This window comes from Monopterus albus, unplaced genomic scaffold (assembly GCF_001952655.1).
Source record: "Monopterus albus unplaced genomic scaffold, M_albus_1.0 scaffold76.1, whole genome shotgun sequence".
Taxonomy (NCBI): Eukaryota; Metazoa; Chordata; class Actinopteri; order Synbranchiformes; family Synbranchidae; genus Monopterus; species Monopterus albus.
The window spans coordinates 1,396,291-1,422,637 of record NW_018127956.1 but is presented as its reverse complement, the minus strand read 5'-3'; the positions used below and the strand labels follow the sequence as shown (position 1 = coordinate 1,422,637).

At 41.7% G+C, this 26,347-nt stretch overlaps 1 protein-coding gene across 1 annotated transcript in view; it reads left to right on the top strand.

Moving 5' to 3' along the window:
• The first annotated feature begins 3,485 nt into the window (after positions 1–3,485).
• The window catches only part of LOC109963527 (SH3 and multiple ankyrin repeat domains protein 1-like), a 32,080-nt gene continuing 9,218 nt past the window's right edge, over positions 3,486–26,347 (top strand). The window contains exons 1-18 of the mRNA XM_020606105.1: positions 3,486–3,925; positions 6,400–6,987; positions 10,698–10,901; positions 12,476–12,547; positions 12,634–12,742; positions 12,879–13,030; positions 14,295–14,462; positions 14,824–14,865; positions 15,552–15,668; positions 15,776–15,853; positions 16,027–16,093; positions 16,311–16,486; positions 19,225–19,355; positions 20,267–20,406; positions 20,675–20,788; positions 21,436–21,514; positions 25,775–25,857; positions 25,991–26,115. Coding sequence (XP_020461761.1) covers positions 6,451–6,987; positions 10,698–10,901; positions 12,476–12,547; positions 12,634–12,742; positions 12,879–13,030; positions 14,295–14,462; positions 14,824–14,865; positions 15,552–15,668; positions 15,776–15,853; positions 16,027–16,093; positions 16,311–16,486; positions 19,225–19,355; positions 20,267–20,406; positions 20,675–20,788; positions 21,436–21,514; positions 25,775–25,857; positions 25,991–26,115 — 2,394 coding nt within the window. The 5' untranslated portion in view covers positions 3,486–3,925; positions 6,400–6,450. The remainder of the gene's footprint in view (positions 3,926–6,399; positions 6,988–10,697; positions 10,902–12,475; positions 12,548–12,633; positions 12,743–12,878; positions 13,031–14,294; positions 14,463–14,823; positions 14,866–15,551; positions 15,669–15,775; positions 15,854–16,026; positions 16,094–16,310; positions 16,487–19,224; positions 19,356–20,266; positions 20,407–20,674; positions 20,789–21,435; positions 21,515–25,774; positions 25,858–25,990; positions 26,116–26,347) is intronic.

Genomic DNA, 26,347 nt, shown 5'->3' with positions numbered 1-26,347 from the left:
AATTACTTTAATCATCCACTCAATTACTGATTACCAGGGTTGTCATTGTTGTTTGATTAGCATCAGAAATGCAGCTGATTAAAAGTATCTGTGTTGAATAGAAGAATTTCTCCCCATGCTGAGGGAAGTGCCAGAATCTCAGAGACTGAATCTATTGTATTGTTATCTGCCTGTAACATTAATCAAGGACACCATCATTGTCAATAAAGCATTTGATTTGATTTTATCAAGCACAATTAATTAACATCTGAAAATGCCAAGCCTCGTTATAGTGACAGGAAAGAGTACAAATACATAAAAGCACCTACCTCAATACTTTTCACATTTTAGAGAGCATAGGCATTGAACCTTGAAGGATTTGCCCATTGTATTGACATTTGCAGTTAACTGTGAGGAGTGTTGATGTATTATACTGCAGGGAATCCACTTGTTATACTCCAGCTTGGCCCTTCCCACCTAAACTCCTACGTCAGAGCACCACCCTCAGACCTGATGGCTAGTGATGCACCATTCATATAAAACAGAGTGCCCTCTCCCCCAGTTTAGTGACTCACCCCATCCATCCTGTGCTGGAGGAAGCTTAGTGTTCTAGGCAGTTGCTCGTCACTGGCGGTGTGAAAGCAACTGAAGGGTGGAGACCTAGTGAAAGAGATGGATACAGAGGACAGAACTTGGCCGCTCTACTTTTGCAGGACATAAAAGTGGGACAATCTGTTCCTTGGATGATCTCCAGCTCTACTTTCTGGGGACCAGTACACTGAAAATATATATACACATGCTCTGTCCTACATAGGGAGAGGGTGACTGAGTGAGAAAGAGAAATCAAGAAAGAGAGAGATTGACAAAGAGAGGGAGTACGAGTTGAACTGACTCACCATAAGGTCTTTACAGTGCATTGTGCTGGCACTGTGCTCAATTTTCTTTGAGACTGACCAAAAGAGGAGGAGAAACCCTTTCAGCACAGACCCAATACTCAGCAGCTATCGCAGTGAACTCTACAGAGTATAAATATAAGAGACACAGAAAGCAAAAGGGATAACACATTAAAATCAATCCTCTGAAAATCCAACACTGTTTTCACTGTGCATAATTTGCAATGCAGTAAATTTGAGTTATTAGCCCGAAACATGTGTAATGTTTTGTTTATATGGAACCCAAAGGACTAAAGCAACCAAATGAGCCCTGAAGTCATTATTGCAACTTTGCTACACTTTGCAGAAAAAGGGCGAAGGGAAGCTGTGTCAGAAAAGGCAAAGGTAAATAGAGACGAGAGATGTCCAGGACCTCTCTCTGTAAATTCATCCATCCAGCTGTTTTTGCTTTTCAGGTGCTCAAGGATGGAATTCATCTCTGCCCTTTGTCCTCACTCCTCAGCGCTGATATAAGAGGCATGAGCATCCTTGATCGTATAAAAGACATGTAGGGATGTGATAAACACACTATGAACCAAGGACTTTGAGATATGCCAAGGTTCCAGCCATACATATAAAATGTTTTAGATATAATTGTAAAACTACTGCTGGCCTGAGCAAAACATTTGAGTCATACTGCTTGCACAACAAAAGATAGTGACCGGTTTCTGTCTGTTACCTGCCCATGGTGGTCTGTGTTTGTGGCCTCTCCACAATCTTAAAATCACCATCACAGCAAAATAAGAAATTTCATCTGGTTTTAAATAATATTAGATGTTCCTGCTCCAAATACAAAAAAGTTACAAGAAAGGCATTGTTCAGGGTGCCCTGAGCACGTTCATCTGACCCCACGGTGTTTGAGGAAAACAAACACAAGACAATATTTGAATAAGACAAAAAGTCCTACTGAAGATGTATTCAGTGAGTGGCTGAAAAAAGAAGAAACTCAGTGCAAGAGAACAATGATTTGAATTGAGTTTTCCATCTCTGACAGAAGATGCAGAAAGACTGTTCTGTTGGGAGACTGAAATTCCTCTCTTCCATCGTTGTTCTCCCAAAATGAACAAAAGTCAATTTTAGCTGGAGAGACAATGGGTAGCCAAACAGCCAAACAGCTGGTATCAGGAACCTGAGCTATTGCTGTGGCAGCACATAGGAGCTGATTGACATGATGGGGAAGGCAAAGATGAGACAACAGCCACACTGGCTGAAAGGGATTTAAGAAGTGTGATGGGAACTGCCGTAGTTAGAATATGAAATCAAACAGCATCCCTTTACACTAAACTTCCCTCATCCTATCTCCAGCCTCATGTTGCTGTTGATTTTGGCTCCATTCTCTATGAATGTCCTCTCAACCCCAAACCCCCCCCCCATTCACTAGTCTGATTTCTCTGCTTTATGCAAAATACAACTCTCTCTGTCTCTCCCTTGTGTGTTCCCCTTTGGCTTTTACATCCCAATTAGTCAGCTCCAGTCTAGTGTTGTTCAATATTTGATGAGACTTTATTCATAAATCAACCACCTCTGTTTCCTTCTGGTGTACTTGAATGATGGTGTTAATTTCCAAAACCTCAAGAGCTCTTTGTTGGCTTTTGATCAGACAAATTTTTGGCCTAAAATGTGACACATACATAGTGAACGTGTAAATCATAGTTACTACCAAGCCCAGAGGGGGTATTATAGTGTGCTCTTCCCTATGGTTGAATGTTTGCTGAATATGGATTTCAATACACTGATGATTGAACAGCTAAGTTCTCTTATGGATGATAGGGACTGTTTAATTTACTGCCAATGGTAGAAAACCTTAAGGAAGAAAAGTTTTGTTTGCTGACACCACATTAATGTGTGTGGTTAATGTTTTCAGTGCTTGTTGTGAGATTATTTTTCCTAAATGGTTAGATACATAGCCGGTTATGTTTTTTTTCTAAAGCAGTCCCTCTGTTCTCTCCCTGGTTTACTAGCTTTGATAGATGTTATGTTTGTGTTAAAGTGGCCCACCCTGTCATTCTGAGAGTGTCTCAGGGAATCGGCCATGGTCAGTCCACTTCCCTCTGTGGTATCCCAAATGTTCAACTAGCAGGCAACCTTTTGGCCAGTGAGACACGAACACGCCAGACTTGAATTATTTTCCACACATCTAGTCCTTCATTCAAACACTGGCATTAAAATTAAGGTTGTCCTGACAGATGTAACTGTTATTTGTATTGTCCCCTACAAAATAACCATAATAGTGCAAAGCTGGAGGACTGAGCCAGGTTTTATTGTTACTGTAAATTGACCAATTTTTTTAAGTCTAATTTCCAGGTCAATCTCTCTCTTTCTTGTAATATTTTTATTATGTCTGAACATTGATTAATCCCACTTCCCTGAACCCACATGCTAAAATTGTGCTTAATGTCAGCCCAATTGTGCTCAACCTGAAGGTCAGGAGATAAATAAGGCAGAAAAAACACATTTCCAAAACCTAAACTTATGCTTGTTTTTTCCCAGACCTTTCTCTAATCAGTTACGTGTGTGTGTGTGTGTGTGTGTGTGTGTGTGTGTGTGTAACAGATTGCAACCATAGACATATACAACCAATGAAGAGAGGTCATAGTTAGACATTGCTTCATTTTTAAGGGTCTGCAAGCCAAAAGGTTCACTTTAACCCATGAACAAAATCCTAAGGCTAATTCTAATGCCTAACTTTACTTAATAACTAGAACTAATCTCAACCACCTGCCCACCCTCAAACACCATGTGCATTTTTACCATCTTCCTGTTATTATGAAGATATTTGGTCCTAGTTCCAAGGCATCCAAACATACACACAAACTCATTAATGCACATTTATAGAGGTGGAACCAGCACTTGTTAGTGTTTTGATAGTGGATCTACCCTATGGCTGCTTTGTAAACTGTTTCTGTTGGATCTCTGGCTATTGGCTCGCTTCTTCATCTCTACATTATTTGTCAATTACAGGCCACTGCACACTGTGCCAGACACCTGTTGATGTTCCTTGGTCTCCGATAGAGGTTGATAAGTCTAAAGTCGCAGATCACTTAATTCCCCTTTAACCTCCATCAACACCATCTTTTCTACATATTTTATTAATAACTGATTGACTCTTTAAGCATGTTGGTCATTTGTGACTGACTGAGCTTCGATCTGTGTCCTAATTTGAGTTTGTCTCCATCTGAGTTCCATCTTTCCATCTGAGCTTTCTGACACTGATCTACAGTATTTCCAACTCCCACTTCATATGATATTTAGAGCACTAATCAGTCAATAGGGCATTGAGAAATTCCCTGCATCATTTACCATCATTAAGGCAGCTGCTGGCAATGGTGCAGATCTGCATGATGGCAAAGCCCCTGTAATCAGACTTCACCACAGAAAAACCAGGGCAAAACATTATCGAGGTGCCAGTATGCCAAATCTGAAGCACAGTAAAACTATGAAACATTCTTAAAGCAAAAATCCACCTGAAAGCACTTTTAAAACTGTTCCAAAACAGCTGTTGGTGATCCAGCATGTGTTTTTAGGTCTGTTTTGCTGTTTGATAGCACATTCTTCTCCCTGCGGACCTGACATTGTGTCAGTGAAAATATTTTTCACATAATGCCAGTTGAGTGGTGTAGTAGAAAACAGTAATGGCCATGTTTTGAAGTCAGTTCATAAAGATTAAAGAGCAAGGTCCTGTTTGTAGATTTTGTGTAAATATTCATGAAGGAAGAAATCAGTTCCACATAAAGCAGTTTTCCACTCAGAGTTCTCAGTTGACCGGAACGCAACAGAGCCACAGCTCGTGTTGGTTTTTAATCAAAGGGCAGGCCTTTTACTTTACTCAGAAAGAAAACTAACTTTTGTAGCATACAGTGCTTCAAGCTATTTTACTTTTAGCATGTTCTCAAACTCTTTCAACAACTGAGCAAGTGAATGCCAGTATACTCAGATATCCACTCCTTGAGTTATGTGGATAGCTTTGCTGAGTAAAAGCAAAAAGTCCCATAGGGCAGAGACACACCATGCTGACATGAAAGAACTAGCAGCGATGAAGGCCAACTGTTGCGTTGCCTCACGTCGCCTTCCTCTGGGCCACTCAGGTTGAAAAAGTGGTACTTGGACACACCACGCCGACTACAGCCAACAGCCCCCTAGCAGCAGGCGGTGGTATCTGCAAACAAGCTGTAAACAAAGCAGCTCTTATTCAGTGCAGCTGCTGTTTATAACTGATTCTTATCAAACATACAGTATGTCTGATAAGAAGTTGCAAATGGTACTGGCATTCTCTGCCCTTGGTCTTTTGATTGTGGAAGAAGAAAATAAGCAATGGAGGTGAAAAACAAGGAGAAACTGGACTAAATGGGTGAAATTTTTATGGATACTACAGCAACAGGCTCAAGAGGCTTTTCCTGAACCATTCCCTTTTCGCTAAGCTAAACAGCCAATCAGAACGGTTCCTCTCATGACAAGAGTCAACCAGTCCGACGCCGATTTGACTTAAAGTTAGCCAAAAAGCCACTGACAGGGTTTGATTAGTGCCAGTGGTGTGGGACAGACTGGGAAGATGAGCCCCGACAGATGCTCACTGACAGCCCAGTGGTAGCAGACGTCTAAACGTTGGTTTGGTGTGTCACAGCCCTTAAATCTAGATGACAAACAAACCCTTGATTTGTTAATTTAATGGTGTCCATGCTCATTGTTCATACTTGCAAGTAGTGGAAATAACAGAGCATGGATATGGACCTACTGTTTAGCTTTCTAAACCCCAAGAACCAACAGAGTCCCTGTGATTTTGTTGGAAATCTCCATCTTGTTTGTGTAAATAAACCAGATTTTATTTGGAGCCCCATAGACTGAGCTCATTATTATCATTATTACTGTTCTAGCTGCACAAAACTGGCAGCAAGTTCAGGCAAGCATCTAGAGATTGTCATAAGGTAGTGTAGGAAAAGTATCCCATCAATGAATGATGTCAACATAAATAAAGCAGGTGGGGGGATTGGATGGAGGGAGAACACCAAGAGGTCAATCACCTCATTTAAACATAACACCTGCATCACAATCAACACCAAAGACCGGTGATGTACGACGGTGTACAAGTGTCTGAGGGTGGAATTTTCCTTTTAAGAAGCTCACATTTAGCCATTAGCCCTGGGTTGTATCTCAGACATAGGTCGGTAGCATTATCATAAAGTCGCAATGATCTTGACCTCATGTGAAGCTAAATCACTCTCTTCTGCAAAGAACCTGTAATGCAGATTCACTGAGTTTATATATAACCTGTCTTTCATCAGCCTGCTATTCCCTCATGCATTCCCAGTGGCTAAATGGAAAATGTGGACCAGTTCTGTGCTCATTCACACATGTGGATTATTAGTATTGCCAGTGGCTAGTTTTTCTGTTATTGCATGTGTCTTTTACACTTTTCTAAGTTTGCTCTTTCAATGACATGATGAGAGTTAAATAACCAAAGTTTACTTCCTTCTCTACCTCTTTCCCACAGCATGTTTCTAAGGATGAAGCCAGTCTCATGGGATAGCCATGTTTTGTCTCCATGACAGCTATGTCACTCAGCCCTCAACAGCAAAGGATGCTGGGAAATAACGAGCACTTTTATCCCGATCAGGATGACAAAGATGGGGAGGATGAGGAGGAGGAAGAGGAGCAGGGAGGAGAAATCAGAAAAGCGAAAGTTGGACGTGACACCGAAAATGGAGGGTTAGAGGGTCTGGAGGAGAAGGAAATGACAGGAGGACGACAACCCTGGGAAGGAAAAGGTGGCGAGGTGGTGAAACCAGCAGCCATTGTGGTTGGTCGACAGAGAGCAGACCGGTCTCTGAGGCTGGGCAACTTGGGTAACCGGGCCGTTGCTTACATGTCTAATCAAGCCCCGCTGCATCATCAAGCAGCCAATAAGCAGCAGCATCATCATCTCATGGCAGCCAATCAGCAGCCTCATCACACAGGCCTGGGTGCGCTGCAGAGGCGACGAGCTCTCATGGAGCGCAGCAAGACCACAGTGGCTCTGCAGGAGGACACTTTCCTGACCATGATGGTGTTTCGCATTGGAATTCCTGACATCAAACAAACAGTAGGTGCTTGTTTGCATCAAGAACACTGTGAAATTCATGAAATGTAGACACATGAGCATCAAGCAATCCCTGGCTCTTCTTTATTCATAAGTCTAAAACTGATTTGTCTACAAAACAAAACAAAAATCCCCAGATTCAGAAGAGCTGTTAGACAAAAATGATGCACCACAGTTCAGTTGTTCATATCTACAAAGCAAATGAACAATAAAACTCAAAGTCAAACAATTAAAAGTCTAGTTATCTACTTAAATGTCTGCCTCTCAAACAGGCCACTGATGGAGGTCTTTCCAAATGAGGATGTAGTTCAAGCCAAGTCTCTCTGGTATTACTGCCTGAAAGAGAGACAGCTTCAATGTGCAAACAGAAGTAGAAGAAAAGTAATTTCTCAGACCCCGTACTTTTTACCATACTGACTCTGAGAGACGAGGGAGTCCAAGTAACTACAAAAAAATGCTGATTTATTCCATGAACACAGGTAAAAATTAACATTACACGCTCAGGTATCTTGCACCTCCAAACTGCACGCAGGCAGATGTAAGATGAAAAGACCCTGAACCACAACAGGCCTATACATTATATCTGGTTTGGGCTAACCTCATTCTACACAGGCACGTCAAACCGTGGCGCCACCTGATATGCCAGCTTTACAGCTGACCGTAGCAGTAGTCAAAACATGGAGAAAATCAATGTGTTTGAGTATTGATTAAATGGTGTGTATCTAAGAACATACAGGACATTCAGGGACATGTCCGGACATTAAGCCTAGGAAAATATTATGATTAAGATTAGGCTAAACATATCATACAGTAGCCACTTTCTATCTAGTTATCCTGGAACATAAACAACCTGGAGTAACTCATGGAAATGAGTGAGCATTTAACAGCCTGAGCTAGACATCCTGTCTAAACTCACGACATTTCTAATACAACAAGTACCTAACCAATATCTATCTGACTAAAAATACCTAACACTACTTTACAACATTCAGCCATCAATGTGTTCAGCTGCTTTAACCTTTACTGATTTTGATTTTTGTGCAAGTATAGACTAAACTTGTTATAATCACTTATGTATTAGTATTTAAAGGAATACCTTCAACACTGTGTTATTCAGGTACATATGTCAATACACAGATTTGTGACAAAAATTAGGTGCACAGATACCAAGTGAGGTTTCTCAACCAGCATATCAGGCCAGACCATGGCTGCTGGCTTTGAATTTACTTTTCCCTTTTAAACACAGTATTTTTCATCCCTATATTTCACTGCAGTGTTGCCTCTATATCAGTTTCAAAGTAGTTAGTGAAAGAAACCCAGGGGCACTTAATTTTTTTTTTACAGCTAAATACTGCTCTCAATTGTATGAGCACATATCCTTTTTCAAAGCATTTTCATTCCAGTCAGCCCACAATCTCAAGTCCCAAAAGGAAGTAGAAAAAAAAATACAGAGCTTGACTTGTGCTGAGCAACCTGCAAAGACAGACGTATTCGGTCAACAACACCATGCGAGTATCTGCCTTTCATCGGGTATGGTCCTAATTTGTTTCCAAGGCTGAAGTTTGCATCAATTCACACTTACGCGTATAGTGGCAGCAGGTGAGAATTGGCCAGCCCACTAACACCATATCCAGGTGAAAATGGGTGCCCTACTGTAAACCCTCCCCCAGTCTTCCTTTCTCCATTTTCAACTCCCTGAACATTCCAACTGTTCTACATGTCAGCTAATCTGGCCTCAATATAACAGTAATTGCTAATTATCTAATAGGTTTTTAATGAGTTTGGGGAGAGCTGGGGAAATGAGTGATTCTGAAAAGGAAGAAAGCATCTGTGTTGCTCTTAGGTCTCCATCAGCCATAGGCATCATATTCAGCTCTGACAAAGACTCTGTACCCCAAACCTCACAGCTGAAATAGCACTGAGCTGAATTAAGGAGAGATGAAGAGAGGGCGTGAATACTGGAAGCTACTTAAAGAGAGCGAGAGAGAAAATGGATGTTAAGAGGAGAGAGGCGCGGTGATAAAGCCAAGAGGAAGATATATGCATTTACAAAAGCCATAATACTTCACGGTAAAGGTCTAAATAACTCTTCAGAGGGGGGACAAGTACTGGCAGAAAAGCTCTTAGGAAATCCTTGACTGTGTAAAACAGAACAATGGGAAGAGAAGTGTCAGTGTACTATAGAGTGAACATGGCATTAGACTCATCTCCCATGTATTTGCCACTCAAGCTACCTCTCTTTCACACACACACACACACACAGTAGAAACACAGACGCTACACTGCACAGTTACATCCCCATAGGATCGCACAGACACACACATACTATACAACCCACTTGTATACATGCACACACACACACACACACACACATACACCATCATCATGTGGTCTACCTGCCAGGGACCACCAAGACACTGCCACAGCAACGGGTGCTTCCTCAACTAATGAACTGGTTGCCATGCCAGTAGAGTTAGTAACACTATCAAGTAATGTAACCAAGTTGAGGTGGTGGGGGAGCAGAGGGGAGTTGTGGAGGGTGGGGGCTCGAAGGGAGGCGGTGAGGGCTTGTGGGTAATTGTGCTGAGCTGTGCAATTTTTTTTACTTAGTTTTCTGGAAACAACATGGAGGCATATGTGTCATTCAGACCTCAGCCCTGTTGTTAAAGCTCTGTCCTCCAGCTCCAGACTTCAATAAGATAAGGACAAAAAAATGCGGCCTTCCTGTGGAAATCCAAGAAAATGGGATAATATGAGGAAATGGGGAGCGCACAAATCTAGTTAGACATACCACATACACACAGTACATCCAAGGCATTTTTTCCCATTATGGCCAGTGACCCACTGGTGTATCAAAGCCAAAAGAAATTTTCTTTCCATACTAGTTAAATCTTTCTCTTCTGGTTTGTGGTGCAAGTCTGACATTATATATGCAGAGATCAAAGAACATCACAAAAAGGAAATGCCAGTACCCGTATAAAATCTTTGCTTGCTTATTAAGTAGTGTGAAAATAAATGTGAGCTAGACCCGAATACCCTGCCAGTCTGAGGATAGCATAAGCAATTTTATTTGCATGAACGTGCCATATGATTAAATATTAAAAAGTAGTGCATTCATATTCTGCCCACACCACATTCACCATCTGATGCTAAAACCTTCATGCTGTATGATTAATCCATAATCACCCAGTGCCATTGGCCAGATATTTAACCAATATGTCTGAATGGAGCATATACAGTAGAAATGTGTGCACGCACAGTTTTACACATGCAGCATAATGTGCAAAGTTACTGTACTATCACTAAATTACTTGCTGTTTTAATGTAAACTTTTCTCAGAGCTGCTAGAGGTGGTATTAAAAATGTAAGCAGACTATTATTAGAGGAACAATAATGAAAACAAGGCTGAGAAAGGCTTGTATTAAAAGCAGCAGTCCTGCTGCTCAGCACTGGTGGAAGACGTATTCAGACCTTGTACTTAAGTAAAATTAGCAATATAATATAAGCATGCTCTATAATAAAAAGCCTTGATTTCAAAGTTTCACATAAAGTATCAACAGCAACATGTACTTCAGAAGTAAGACATCAGCCCTTTAATTTTGGGATGAGGCACCTTGCCTTTGTTAACCATTATTATTTCTGTTTCCGGCGCAGGTGTGGAGAAAACATTAACAGTAGCACATCTCCGTTCTACCCTGTGCTGTGTCTGTTAGAGGTGTATGCAGTTTGACCAGGACTGCACTGTGTGGAGCGCTAAGCAGCAGATCATCTGCTCCCTCAGCGAGACACTGTGGGACGCATACAACTATGGCCTCTTCCAGCCGGCTGGGGAAGGGCGGGACGCCAAGTTCCTGGAGGAGGAGCGGACCTTGCGATACTACTCTCAGTCTTTTGAGAAAGGAGTGCCTTACCTGGAGGTATGGAGGCGGATGTGGTGGAGATGTGACTGACTGTAGGGCCATAGACAGAAATATCCCCCTAGGAGATGTTTATTATTAGTTATTTTTGGACAATCTGTTCAGTTACCAACGGTAGGGACGACTCTCGCTGAGAGCTTTCTTTAGATGTCAGTTTCATTTAGAACGAAAAAGCAGCTTATGTAGTTTGACATCAACTATTGCAGTGATTCACATATTGTTACAAACCTTATTGCTCTTAAGTAAAAAAGAAATCATGCCGTTTCAAATTATTCAGTGTTTAGTTTTTAATAAAAGAATTCCTATGATCAGTGGAAAAACAAATCCACAACATGCAGTGAATTGCATTATTTAACCCAAAGTTATGTCGTATTTCTCGACCTTCTGGGATGCGGGTTGTTGGATGTCATCAATATGTTTTCATGCTGTGAAACCATTATCTCACAGCTCCCTCTGGTGGTCGATCCTCTGTAAATGTTGACTTTGGTGGGGCTAAAACAGTTTCACCCGCCCAGAGTTTGGCTTCAAACTCAGTTTACATTCTTGACAAGCTTCCAGATGAGTACATGTCTGTACTGATGAGGCCTTGTAACTAGACTCTGCTCCACAGAAGAACACTCACAGCACCATGAGTGCCTGTATAACATACCATTCTGAATCACTTCAGTGCTTGAACTGGACTAGCGTTTGCTGGCATGGAGTAGTTTCTGGATATTGTCATGACTGTTTACTGACAGATAAGCACACTGCAGTTATTTTATTCTAAGCGTTGGGCCCAGTTTGCTTCTGGATCCTGGCCAAACATCTCTAATCACTGACAAATGCAGTTGCTCTCTGGCTGCCCGAGGTGCAGTTTGTGGTTAGCTCAGCTGTCAGATGCTACTTCTCTCAAGTCCAAGCTCCTTGGCCAGTTACAGTATTGGTTTGTAATCATACAGTACTGATGTGGAGCCAATACATCTAGTCAGGTGGTTTTCATTGATACCGCTTACCATCCAGAGGAAGTAGAAGGTGCATTTATCTGATGTCTGTTTACTCCTTTTCTGAAGCATGTTGCGTTTGATTCATGGGGATTTCAAACTCTGATTCTCTAGACAAGGTGGCCTTTTTAAAAATTTCCCCACTTTTTGATTCCTGGAGAATAAACAAAGCACTGAAACATTTAGATCACAGAAGAATCTATGTTCTGTCACTTGTGCATCATTATCTACCAATATACACATTTTTTTATCAAGATGTTTATAGAGCTGGCACTTTCAGGAACTTTCTTCAACCATAAACAAGACCCATCTCAGTTTTGTGAAAGACAATGCTGCCCTTCATGTTTATGTCATGCGCACGGTTACTGAAGTAAAGACACTTTAAAACAGCAGTGCTAAAATGCACAAATTACTTGCTAAAACAGTGCTACATTCTTTGAATCTTTAAAAAAAGTCTTTAATTTTGATTCCCAGCTTTGCATTTCTGCTTTTGCAAAAGAATTATCTAGTAATCTATTTCCTCTGTGTGTTGTCACTGATAAACTGAACTGTGTTGCAGAAAGATATTCACACATATCCTTTTCTGGTCTTCAGTTTAGGTACAAAACCAGAGTTTATAAACAGACAAATCTGGATGAAAAGGCTCTGGCCAAGCTCAGCACAAAGGTCATTTTTTTCTCTTATCTATTAAACATTACTGATAGAGGGCATTCGTTTCCACTCACTGGCAGATGTTCCTCATTCACTCTCAGGCCAGCCTGAAGAAGTTCCTCGATTACGTTCAGACTGGAGCAATAGAGAAGATGGCAAAAATACTTGATAAAGGTCTTGATGCAAATTTTCATGACCCCGATACCGGAGGTGAGTTGGTAACTTTTGACTTAGCAAATCAGTTCAGCTTATAAAATATGAGATATCAAATATGTTCAAGGGGCAAATTTCACTTTCACCTTCCTAACTGCCATCCTGTGTGACCCCCACCCCCTTTGTGTGTCAGAGACCCCTCTTACTTTGGCCATACTGTCCGGCCTGCCAGTGGAGGGCATCAAAGTGCTGGTTCAGGGAGGTGCTCATTTGGACTTCAGAAGCAGAGATGGCTTGACAGCGCTGCACAAAGCTGTCAGGGCTGACAGCCATGCTGGGCTGCTGGTAAGGACTTGAAATTAAAGTCACATGCATATAAACAGCAAGCACTCCAAGAGGCAAGTGGGCAAAAGAAGCTGATCATTAGAATTTTTTAGGTTTAGTTAAGCATATAACAAGTAATGTTGACATGAATAAATGCAAGTTGCAAAGACTGCACCAAATGTGAGTGGTCGTTAGACCAGATTGATTAGAAACATTTGACAGTGCCCTAAAAGTTGTGGAAGCAACACTAATTTCACACTTTTGTGACTGCCTTTTGCAAAGTTATCTGTTTAGATCTCTGGTTGCTGCCTCATTACTTTCAAATCCCACATATCACAGCCACTTTAGGGTTGCTTTCCTTTGACAAAACACGTCTACCCCTGCTGCAGCTTCAATATACAATAACACTATATGGGAATATATACGAGATCACATGTTAAATAATGAGTCTATAGGCTTATAGTCAGACTCTCAATGGCTGGTGCATTTGTGTGGTTTCCACATTAAGGGAGCTGCTTAGAGGCAAAACACAAGTGCGAGTTATACATGTCAAACCTGGGGTAAAGCTGGGGCAGGTGAGGTGAAAAAAGACAGGAAACTAACCAAAATAAAAGCACAAAACAGGAAGCAAGTCCATAAACTATAACACTATATAATGCAGTAAGGTTAAATAAACATATTTGTAACTTCATTTATTTAAAACAGCCCATAACGCAGTCATGGGGCAGGAGTCCTCTTTCATGTTATTCCATGCTTTGCTTCAGTCCTTTAGAAATCCATGACCTTATCATCAGACTGGCTTGTACTAGCCTTTTCATTAACAGTTGTAGGCTTTATAACTCCTGCATGGCCTGCTTAACTTCTGTGTGCCCTGATGTGACTTGAAAAACTTTAACAAATTTGCTTGTCTGTTTGCATTTTCACTCTGTGGCTAACATAACATAACACTGAATGTGCACCTGACCCAGTGGCACCTAGGCAGGCTGGTTATGTTGTGACATAATTAGCCTGTCTGTTTTTATTGTATTTAATTATTCACATTTTAGACTAATATGCTGTTGGAAATAGCTAGCTGTACAAAAAATATTATACCTTGGACTTTTTATATATTATTCATATATTTAATTTATTTTTATTATATATGTAAATGCTGGTCACAAAGGTGCGGGATCTGGATCCAGCTTGTTCTGGCACAAATTAACCCCTGCTTATAGTATTTGTTTTTATGCTATTGATTTAGACATGAAAATCCATATCAATACTTCTACTGTTCTTTCCTTGCCAGGCTCTCTTGTCCCTTGGAGCATCTCCAGACTACAAAGACCGCTGTGGCCTGACCCCGCTGTACCACACTGTACTGACAGGGGGCGACACTTCCTGTTGCGAGACCTTGCTGTACTACAGGGCGAGGCTGGGGACAAGAGATGAGGATGGTTGGGATGAGTCCCATCAGGTAGCAGTGGACAGTTTAATAGTTTACATTTACAATGATCTCTCTCTCTCTCTGTCTGAATAATCTATCTATCTGTCTATTTGTATATCTATCTACCTGTGTATCTATCTGTCTATCTGCTGTTTGTCTGTATCTGTCTATGTCCATCTGTCCATTTATTCCTGTATGTATCTGTATGTATAGTTTCATGGTTTCCTTTCATATTTTCATGTAAAGCATCACTGGTCTTTGTCTCGTTTTGTGTACACACAAACTCTGAGCCACCGTCAGTCTTTCTCAGCATTTTCTCACACCCCTCTTGGCCTTCCTCACTTGTCTCTCCATTTTCTCTCCTTCCTTCCCTCATTCTCTCTTTCCATAGTACAGGGATGAAGAGGAGTTTGGAATGGAAGAAATACACAAGGTACTCTTCATCTCACGATCTGACCATCCATATCAGCCTTTCAGAGGCAAAGGCACTGAGAATTGTGATTTATGATGAAAAGACAGATAACATGAAGTGAATGAGGCATTCATAGATTTTCCCATAAACCCAGTCAAACCTGAATCATCTCAAACTGAGTCCAGTTTAGAAAAAGCATTGGATATGATCTCTTTCTTACTGTAGATATGGGTTCCTTGCCTTCATTTCTGTCTCTGTGACGTTCTGGTAAATTTGCGTTTGTGCTGTGAGCTGGTTGTCATGGTATTTTATTTTGGTTTTGCAGTGCTCTGTTTTCTTTCATTGCTCCATACGTATCTTGTGATATTTTAGTCCTTGTAGAAAAATATGAGGAAACCTCTCATGCTGCTAAAGGTTCGTTTCTGTTGTTTTAATGTTTTTTGTTTCCTTTCTTCCCCACCATGGTGCAATGTAATTGACTCTGACCCGTTTTTATGTAAGAGTAATTATGGATCTAAATGTGGATGTAAGACATTATTCCCTTTCTCTTTGCATTTCTTTTGCAGTATCTTTGTTTTGTCCTCTTGTCTGTCTTGCACTGAAACAGTCCTTGATTAAATTACCCCCTTCTCTTTAACTTGTCTCCTTTTATACTCTATAATACTGACAATTTAAAGATATTTCTATCACATTCTCTAAACTACAAGGCTTGTCAGAATGGCTTTGCCCAGCACTTGGAGCATTTGCTGTTTTATGGGGCAGACACCACTTCTCAAAATGCCTCAGGAAACACTGCACTTCACATTTCTGCCCTGTACAACAAGGTAAGCATGGAACAGAAATGGTTATGTTAAACTATTATCACTGTGCCATAATTACTGTTCCTAGTGTCTCTAAAGATGTTAACGGATCACTTTCCCTCTCTGATCAGGAAAGCTGTGTCCGTGTTCTTCTGTACAGGGGAGCAAATAAGGAGGCAAAGAACAAGCATGGTCAGACCCCTTTTCAGGTAAATGGTTTAAGTCTCAATTAGTATTATATCATCAGAAACATAGTTTGGCATTTTTTTAGCATTTCCACAGTAGCTTTGACCAACAAACTGAAAAGAGAAAAAGGCAACAACACAGTAAAACAAGAAATAGCAATAAGTACAAGAGGAAATTATTTTTTCTGAATTTGCAGCTTGCTGTAATGTCTGGTCACTTTGAACTCGGGGAAATCATCAAAAACCACAAAGACTCTGACGTAGGTAAGCTTTGATATGAAACTGTCTCTTCTGAAGGGGCTCTGAATTGCTACATCAGTTCCCAGCACCTGCCTTTTTTTTTATATTTTTGTCCTTACAGTCTTCCTTCTTTTTCTCTGTCAAGTTGCCTAATTTCTCATTTCGTTTGATCCTGTCACATCCTCGCTTCTTACTCCTCCTTGCAAAACCTCACCATCGCTCCTCACACCTCTGTCTCCAGTGCCCTTTTTGGAATCGCCCAAGTACGTTCCCAGGCGAAAAGAGAGCATCCTCACACTGCCTCTGCCCTTGCTTCATTCCCACCCCCTACTCCGTGCTAACAGCGATAATACCATGACCCAGTCTGACCCTCTGGCCCTGCCCATCAAGGCTGCAACCAATCCCAACCTAGGACAGGTACTCAAAACCATCTACTAACCTCTGTGTGTTAGATATGATTGTTATTTTATTATTTTGAATGTTTATACACTATATGAGTGTCATGCAAAAGGATGGTGAATGTATGTATGATGTCTTTTATTCAAGACAGTGCTGCCATTTGCATCTGTATTGTAGGAGATGAATGAATGCTGAGATCACTGATGCTAATTATTTATTGATTAATCACTTACTGCAGTTCTGTGTTGATAGTTGTCTGATCTTGTGTAGCAAGGTGATCTTGCCTGAGAACAGCTTCTCTTATACTAGTGAAGCTTGGCATTAGAGCATAGATCAAATAGCATATTTTTTGTTTGAACCCAACCCCTGTCCGAGAGTGTGGCATCCAAACCTGACAAGCTTATAGTATATAATGTCCGAAACTAACCCGAGCCAGACACAGTTGAGTTTGTACAGTGTTTTTCCCCATCATTAAATCAATCAGACATTTGAATGCTCCAGCCGTCTAGCCTAAAGTTTTACCTACATGTCCGAACCTGATCCAGAACCAATCATAATCTGTAACTTTCTGCCTGAACCTGGCCCTTACACTCAGGTACTGACAGGTCCCATCCGGCTCTGGTTAGGTATCCACACTTTACTTGGCATGCAACTTCTTGGCTTGATTACTGCATATGTACAGCAGATGCATGTGCTACCATACATAGGATAGAGATTAAATATGATTTGGCCACTACCGACCATATGCTGTTTTTGATGATTGTAAATTGAGGTCATCTTCCAGTGTTATCTTATCTTAGATAACAGTACAAATAATGGGAATCTGAAATGGTCTTATTTAACTAAGGGTGATATTAACAAATTAACTCTATATACTGATGCTGTGTTGGGAAGCACTGACATACTGCATGCTGTGATATGAACTGTAAGAACCAGCAATGCTATAATGAGCTGTGTTTCTTATATGACTCCATTGTTGAATCTCTCCACATCTGAGGCTGACCTTTCTATAAATGTAAGAAAAGTAAAGAATAGTAAGCTGGGTTGGAAGGATTATGTGGAAGAGCTCCATGCTGAGGCTAGAAGGGTTTTTAAAGCGTGGGTTGAGTCACATAGAGAGAGACATGGACCTTTATTTGAATATAAGAAACATGCAAATGCAAGCACAGTGTTAAAAGTATAATGGTTTCTGGAAAGAAGTCAGCTTTATGAATAATAGTAAAACATCCTTGCCAACAAAAATAGAAAATAAAAGGGCATGTGGTTTGAATAATATAACTGCTGAACATATAACATGCTAGTTTTTCTGTTTCTCTTTTGTTTTACTGGCTTCTTAGTTCATGGTATTCTACCTGACAGTAGTTTTATGTTCTGTTGATGCTTGTAATTAAAGATAAAGCTGGCAAACCAAATAGTCTGGAGAATAGCCTTAGCCAGCATCCTGTCCAAAGTGCTGGAGACAATCCTACTGGATAAGTTGGAATGGTATGTATTTACTACTGATAATCAGTTTGGTTTAAAACATGGTACAGCTTTTTACCTTAAAAGGCATTTTAGAAAAATATAATAGACAAAATTCAACAGTGTTTATTGATGGTTCTAAGGCATTTGAATGCGATAACCATAAAAAAATTTGTTAAGTAATGATTTAACCTAAGAGGTGTGCCTACAGCAGGTATCTGGAGTCCTGGCGTACCGAGGCACAACAGACAATGAGAGTAAAATGGGGTAATTCTGTGAATAATGGGGTTAGACAAGGAGGAATACCATCACCTTTTCACTTCAACATTTATATGGCTGATCTTTGAGTGGACTTAAATAGATGTGGAACTGAGTGTATGCTTGATGATTCTCCTATTAACCACCTTATGTATGCTGATGACTTGGTGTTCTTCAGTCCATGCAGTGCTGGTCTTCAACAGTTACTGAGGATTTGTTCACAGTATGGGTTGGAGTAGACATTGAGAGCTAATGAGAGCAAAATTATGGCCATTAGAATAAATAAGACCGGAAATTAGTCTTTCCTGATTTCTTTATGGCTGGTGTTGCCCTCAAGGACTGTGAGGACATTAAATATTTAGGTCTTTGTGATCTCTCACATGATTAGGACATCTACAGACAGTGGAGAAAGTTGTACGCACAAGCCAACATCTTGGCATGAAACAATAGTGTGTGTTCGATAGCTGTGAGGATCTCTCTCTTTAAGGCCTATTGTGCCCCCATGTAATACTGCCCATCTGTGGTGTCGCTACAAAAACAGCAGCGTGCAGAGACTGACTGTGGCCTATAGTGACAGTATGAGGCTGCTGATTAAAACTCTAAGAGGCTGCAGTGCGAGCCAAATGTTTGTTAATGTTGGTGTACCCACCTGCTCTGCTGTCATTAAGAATCTTATAGATATATGGAGAGGTTGCCTGAATCCATTAATGGCATTATTTTCAGTATAACTAATCAAAAAATGAGTTCTGTCGGAATGTCATCTGAATTGAGAGGACTGGAGTTCTAGTTGCTGGATTGTATTGTTTATTGTAAATTTTGTATTGTTGTATTTTATCTGACTATGTTCTAAATGTATGTCTTGTATTTCTTCTTCTTTTGTTTATTGTATGGGCCACCGGTGTGTCTGAAATAAAGTTTGTTGATGATGATTTTGATTTCTGATGTTGCATTGCTTGTCAGAGTTTTACTGTAATGATACTATGTCACTGGATCAGCTTTGACATTTTGTCTTCATGGGACTCGCTGTGCTTCTGCAGGCCCAGCGCAGGGCCTCCATAGCCATTAGAAGCTCCAGCAGCCCCAGAACACGTGCTCGCTCCCCATCCAGAGGAAGAGGGGGCCAAAGCGACACAGAGGAGAGGCACCGGCATCCAAGAGGCAGACAGGGGTAAGGAACCTGTGGAGGGAAGACGCACTTATTGTAAAACTTGTGTGGAGAGTTCCTATTCTTACTAGGTCCTTTAAGGCCATCCACCATCAGAGAGTCACAAATCTACAGTTACCATCAGCTGTATGGAGAGAAATTGCTATTGGTGTCTCAATTGCATACTGTGTACTATTTTAAACTACAAGAATGTCATATATGTTTGGTGTGATAGGGGTGGACAGTGTTGTCTTTCAGACTAACAGGAATAGATGCACCAGTCAAGGCTTGAAAAAAGTTGAAAAATGTCAGATGGTGGTGCAGTAGCTCAGTGGGAACAACTTGGACATAACTGAGACAAGAGTCTACAGCTAAGTAAGGCTGTACTTTGCTACAGCTCTGCTCTAAGCAAAATGCTGTCACCATGCTGACATACAATGGCAATGTTAATATGCTGATGTTCACCATTTTGGATTAGCAGTAACATTTTCTAATTAGCAGTAAACACAAAGGAGAGCTTGACTGGCATTCACCTCCACATGCTTTATATTATTTCCCATAAGCACATTACATTACATTTCATACTACCCTACATTAGATTCTTTAAGTTCTTGTATACTAGCTGCCATTGTTAGCGTGTGCTTTATACTGTTGTTATAGCACATGAGAGAGGCACACTGTGTTAGAACTGTCGGTACATACCTGACATACTGCATGTACCGAAGGCCTGACACTGTTAGTAAATACAAGATTGGAGCATGCAGTGTTAGTGCTGGTATGACTGATTAGTATGACTCAAGTGCTGGCTGTCTGTGATGTAGCCTGACAAGCTGCACTGTATGTCTCACTTTGTCTCACTTGTTTTTCCACAGTGTGCAAAACAGGCCTGTCAGGGCTTCGTAAGAGACTCTCTCGTTTTCTTTCTCCCTATGTAGTGCAGCCTCAGCGGGCGGCGGGGGAGGTCAGATGAAGCGTATGTACAGTGCAGTGCCAGGGCGGGTGTACGTGGCCACTCGTGCTCACTCTGCAAGTGGAGACAGAGAGCTATCCCTCAACAAAGGGGACAAAGTTAAAGGTGACATTGAGCCAAAATTTATAAATGGTGAAATATGAGAATATGCCCTAGACAGTTTAAAGAAAGGATTGTAAACAAGGGAAATGAGAAGCATGAGCACATGAATTCACTCACCACAAAACAATGCATGGATTCTACAGTGTTATTTAAAAAGGTGGTAAACAAGGAAGGTTGAGGGAATGATATATAACAGTGCAAGAGTATGTGAGAGTGGATTTACTGCTCAGATATAATTCTGTCCATATGTCCATCTGTTTATGTGTCTCAGTGTTAAGTGTAGGAGAAGGGGGATACTGGGAGGGAACAGTGAAAGGTCGCACTGGCTGGTTTCCTTCAGACTGTGTGGAAGAGGAGGCAGCCCTCAGCAAAGACAATCGATTAGGTAAGACAAGGCCAGTGAGAGCCTCGTCTCATTGTCATTTCTTAAAATATGATTATGTTCATGGTAAATGCTCGGCCTGTGTTTAGAGTCCCTTTGGGTTTTGTGGTACTGCGAGTTGAATATTGTAGGTTTAATTTTTGAAGAATGGCTTGTGCTTGGCAAGAATGTCTTTGATTGAAATACATTTTTTATTTATAGTTCTGGGAATACTGTCATTAACTTAACAATGTTAAGAGGTGGGTTAACAAGACACATAATGATCATAAAAAATCACATAGATTGGACAAAGGCTATGCTGTAAAAATGGGTTACACACTCCCTGAGGCTGGCATTATCCTTTAAGTCACTGTAACACTCAGCACATGTCACACTCATGCTTACCAACAGGCCCTTTTTTGCAGCAGACAGTGGCACATGTACGGTACAGTGATTCGATTTGCTCCTATTTTCAGAGCTGCACTTTTCACCCAGTAAGCAAAACATTATGCCATGCTAAAAAAAACAGGCAAAAATGGGGTGTAGATATATTTGATTTATTTGTGCCCTGTGCTGAGGACACAACACTTCTGCAAAAAGCTGGAGAAGGTGTCATGACAGAAGCTGAAAGTTTAAAGCGAGCGTGTGTTTTTCCTGCATGTGCTTTGCAGAGACGCGCAGCGAGAAAGCCAAGAGAAAGCTTTTCCGTAACGTCACTGTGGGAGCCTACGATGGCACTGATGGCCCCAGGTAAGTAAAGCTGCTGTGACCGTAAATTGCTGGAAGAACATAAATGTGACAGTTATCATCTTGAATTGTCCGTAAGTTCTCTCCCACTGCATGATGGGACAGGCCGGAGCCCCTTGTAACCCTGAACTGGATACCAGTTTAGAAATTAAATGGATGAATATAATTAGAACATACCTGTTTGGCTGCAGCCCTTGTTGTAATTCTAGCTGTAGATAGTCAAAGGAGTGTGGGCAGCAACTGAACTGTATTACTGAGACCAGTCAAGGTGATTGAAATAGTTGACACGCTGTTTTTTTGTGCCTAACAGGAGGTCGTTGTGTTTATGTGTCCACTTTGCTTCACCTATTGTGTTTCCTGCATGCTGTATGTGTTTGTTTTCTGCTGATCCTGGACAGCACTTGTTCCCTATTGTTTGGCTGTGTGAACACGTCAGTGCTGAAAGCACAAAGAGCAGCCATGTCATTTTCAGCTCTGCCTCTTTTGGCTCCACCAGACAAATGCACTTGTCTCACTGACACCTCCATCCACATGCCTCTCTCTCCTCTCTTGGCACTTCTTCGCACTAAACACAGTAATGCTGTAGTAGAAGGTGTGTTCTTCTGCAGCTGCAGTCATGTATTATGAAACTATGCATGTTTTTTCCACAGTTACTGTGCATGTGAATATAGCTCTGTCTCTGTGTGTATATACAGTACATCATCCTGCTGATGAGTCATGAGGAAGATGATACATCAAGCATTGGTTAGCAGCATTGCTTACATCCCTGGGCTAGTGAGAAAGACTTATTTGTCGCCGCCCCGGGGTTTTACAGCCTCTTACAGATTGTAGCCGACATTACCCTTGTGCTGAGTAGCTCTCACTGTCATTTAAAAAAGGCATTCATGTTAATGCAGCTGTGCTTGTATTCTGCGTGGAAATAGCAGCCACTGGGGTTATATTACCTGTGTTAAGTTGGTTAAGCATAATTGCAGCGCAGTGGTGAAGTGGTGCTCAATTAAGAGCAAGGTGATCTGGAGCATGTTCCCTCACTGCAGCTGGGCATTTGGGAGAATGTCAGTTATTATTTCAGAGAGAGACAGAGCGCGAGTATGGCGATGACAGCCCTGCTTTAGAGGAGAGGAGGGAGAGGCAGGAAAGTTGACAAATGTGTGTGTGTGTGTGTGTGTGTGTGTGTGTGTGTGTGTGAGTAAATCCAGTCTGAGAAATCAGCTGTTAGTTTATCTGATATGCCCATCCCCCACATCTACACTTGTAAAAATTCAGCTCTCTAGCTCCTTTATTTTGCAACCGAACCCTCTTTCTGTCATCCACTAGCACACACATCACACAACAGTCTCCTTGCTGTGATAATCGCTGCTATTCTCTTCCTCGCTCTCTGTCTTTCTTTCACATTGTCTTTCTCTTGTCTGAGGTGCCCGGCATCCCCTCACCCTCTTTCTCTCTCTCTTTCTCTCTCCTTCTCATGCCCCACCTCTCCTGCTCTCTCTCCTCCACTCTCGTGGCTCTCTTTGGCTGAGCTCTTGCTGGAAGACTGGGAGGAGGGAGGCGGGAGCGAGAGGAGGAGGAGGTGGTGGAGAGCGTGCAAGAGAGGAGGGGGGGGGACATGGCAATGGGGGGATGCGGAGAGAGAGATTTCTCTCTCTCCCTCTCTTCTTCGTGGCCATCACTGGGCCCCAGAAACAGGAGCGTGTGGTTCATTTACAGGTAGCGGCTGTTTCCTCATTCATTGGCTGGCTATGGATGTGAGGAGAGGACAATGGAGAGAGGGGAGAGGTAGATGATGCTACTGAGAGGCCGTGCCTTTTCAAAGCCAGACTAATAAGCTATGTATTCTGTGCGTGTGTATGCATCTCTGAGTGTGCGTGCGTGTGTCTTAAATTTGATTTTTCCTCTGCATGTGAATATCTGTGGGACGGAAGTGGCTATTGACTGGAGCCTCTGCAGCATGTTTATTTTTGTGTCTTCCTCCCGTGTGTCTCTGAACACTGTGTGCGTGTGTTAGCGCGTGAAAGGGAGCACATATTGATGCATTTCAGTCAGACAGTGTGGGTGTATTTCATTCTCTTTGAGTCATGACTTCTTTAAGCTGATATTTTTCATTCACCGGGACTTCTCATTTTTCCTCGTTCCTTTAAAATGCTGTTGTCACAGCCCATATTTTTTCTCTGTTTCACTAAAAATGGTTTTGTATTTTGTCCATTCAGAAGGATGAATGCAAATAAGTCCATAAGTGGCAAGAGTGCGGTTTGTCAGTTCCTTTCAAGCTCTAATTTGAGATACCAGTCATATCTATGGATGTCTCTGTGTGTGTGTGTGTGACTATATACACTGAATGGAATATATGTGGTTTTCATATATAAGTGTATACGTCACAGTGCTTGATTGCTGTGGGAGTATCTTTCCTGTACATACAGTATAGTATATTTATGTACTGCTCTTCTATCTCCATCCACAGTGTGTCACTAACATCTGTCAGCTGATTCACTTGTGGTGTGTGGGTATTGTCCCCACATAGCATGTCGATCTGCATGTACATTCAGCAGGTGAATGGTTAAAATGTTGCCTTTTTTCTCAGTAATTGTGGTTAGAAGAGAGGATGACTCAGGAGGGTACATAATAATTCTGGTCTCTAGTAGGCTTACAGCCTCATTGCAGCTAGTTCAGACAGAGTGCGTCCTACTAACCAATAGATATTAACCAGGGGCATTTGTACTTTTTGGCCAGGCCAGTGGTCAATATGGTGACACACAAAGGAAATAGCTTCATTTGTTTAAAGTAAATCAGGTATGTTACTTCAAGCCAGCAACACAACTTAGAACCTGGGGGGACCAACACTGGACATGTTTCCCCCTTGTAGAAGTGGATTGATGAAGAACCCGGTGGATCAGTCCGCTGATCTTTAGTAAGGGAAAGCATGATGGAGGACAGGGTGAGAGAAAAAGGAATGAGGTGTGAGGAGCAGATGGCTGGAAGGCGGCCGTGCGTTGGCGAAACAGTAACATTGATGGAGAGCACACAAGGGATGGACCTCAGTAGGGGAACGTAGCAATCGTCTGTTCAGTGCTAAACTTTCGGCTTGGTGTCGAAGTCTGGATCGTCAGGCCTGTGGGCCAACACTCAGTACTCTGCTGTACATTTGTGGTTCCACAGCTGTGAATGTCGTATTAAATTGTCAAGAACTTGCTGGGTCTGTCTAGTAAGCTTCAGTGTGGAATATAATGTTATATTGTTATGGTTATTTTAGCACCAGTGTAGGTTTAGTTTCAGAAGTGGCAGAGGCAGAATGACATTGGAGTTGGAGTGACGGGGGGTCCTCTGCCAGACATAAAAAAATCAAAAGTCCTGCCTGAAATGTAGCACAGCCTAACACAGAAATACACTTCCTAGAAAAGAAATATCTGGAATTCCTGTTAAATCACACAGCTCTGTTCAAGCCCTGGGCTCTCTAACAGAAGCAGGGTGAAATGACATTGTTAGAAAGTCAAGTCCAGAAATGAGTCATGATATGTTGGCTGTGCGTGGCAGTGTGGACTCTATTTAACCTCCCCCATATTAGAGAACGGTCTGTAACATCAGCTGGGCCAAAAGTCCCAGACATGATAATAGAATAATGAAAAAGCTTCCTGGGCCAGTTGATGCACCGCTCCAACAAATGTCTGTGATTGCTGTTTCTGCCCTCCCAGGCTGTAAGTTTTAAGCAGGAGGAGCTGTTTATGTAGAGAGATAAGAGGCTTGTCCGACTCCTTCTTGTGCATGATCTGGAGTGTCATGTATGACCAATAGTGGTGCGCTGAGTTGCTAAATTTGCCAGAGGCGGTTAAAGCTAATACAGTGATTTAGGTGTAGTTGGAAGTTTCCATTATCATTGAAGTATATGTGCACATTTATCTAATGTGCTATTCGCCCGGCCCAGTGCTTGTCAGTTTGAGCTGGAACAGTCCATAGTATGGAGTGTCATCTCGTGTACTCCTCCCTCCCATTGTGACACTAACTGTATCCCTGCCATCAACTCTTTTGTGCACCATCGCTTTTTGCATGACATTCTCAAGCCAACCTATCTTTTGCTGCAGTGTTATTTCATAATGTGATGCAGTATAGCTGTTTTCCACATTCAGAAACTGCTTTTTTTGCATAGCAATTACTTTTTGTTGCTCCAGAAATCCTATAGCTCTCCTTTTCTCCAATGGTCTCTTCTTCTTCTTCTTCATCCCATTTTCCCCCTCTCTATTTCTCTTCTGCTCTCTCTTTACTCTCTCTAAGTGACTACATCATTAAGGAGAAGACAGTGCTCCTACAGAAGAAGGACAGTGAGGGATTTGGCTTTGTGCTTAGGGGAGCCAAAGGTGAGCCACTTTTCCAAAATTCAACACATATTCATCTTTCTATATAGATCTCTCTCATATGCCATCTCTCTCTCTCTCACCTTCCGATCTCTCTGGCCCTCCCTGCTCTTTCTTGTTGTCTTATCCTTCTCAGCTCAGACTCCCATAGAGGAGTTCACTCCAACGCCAGCGTTTCCTGCGCTGCAATACCTGGAGTCTGTCGATGAGGGGGGCGTGGCGTGGAGGGCGGGCCTGAGGATGGGAGACTTCCTCATTGAGGTAATGGCAATTTTGGACACAGACTAAACCAAGCACTAAACTTCATCTGGGGTCTAGAAGCCACATTATGAAACAAAAAAAAAAAAATTACCATTACTGATGCACCTAGCATTCTGGGTCTATTTTACAGTTTGGTAGTGCATATTTCTACTTCTTTTAAAAATAGAAAAATTCACAAACCATACAGGTAAAAAAAAAAAAAAAGGATGAACAGTAATGCATTTTTAGGGGA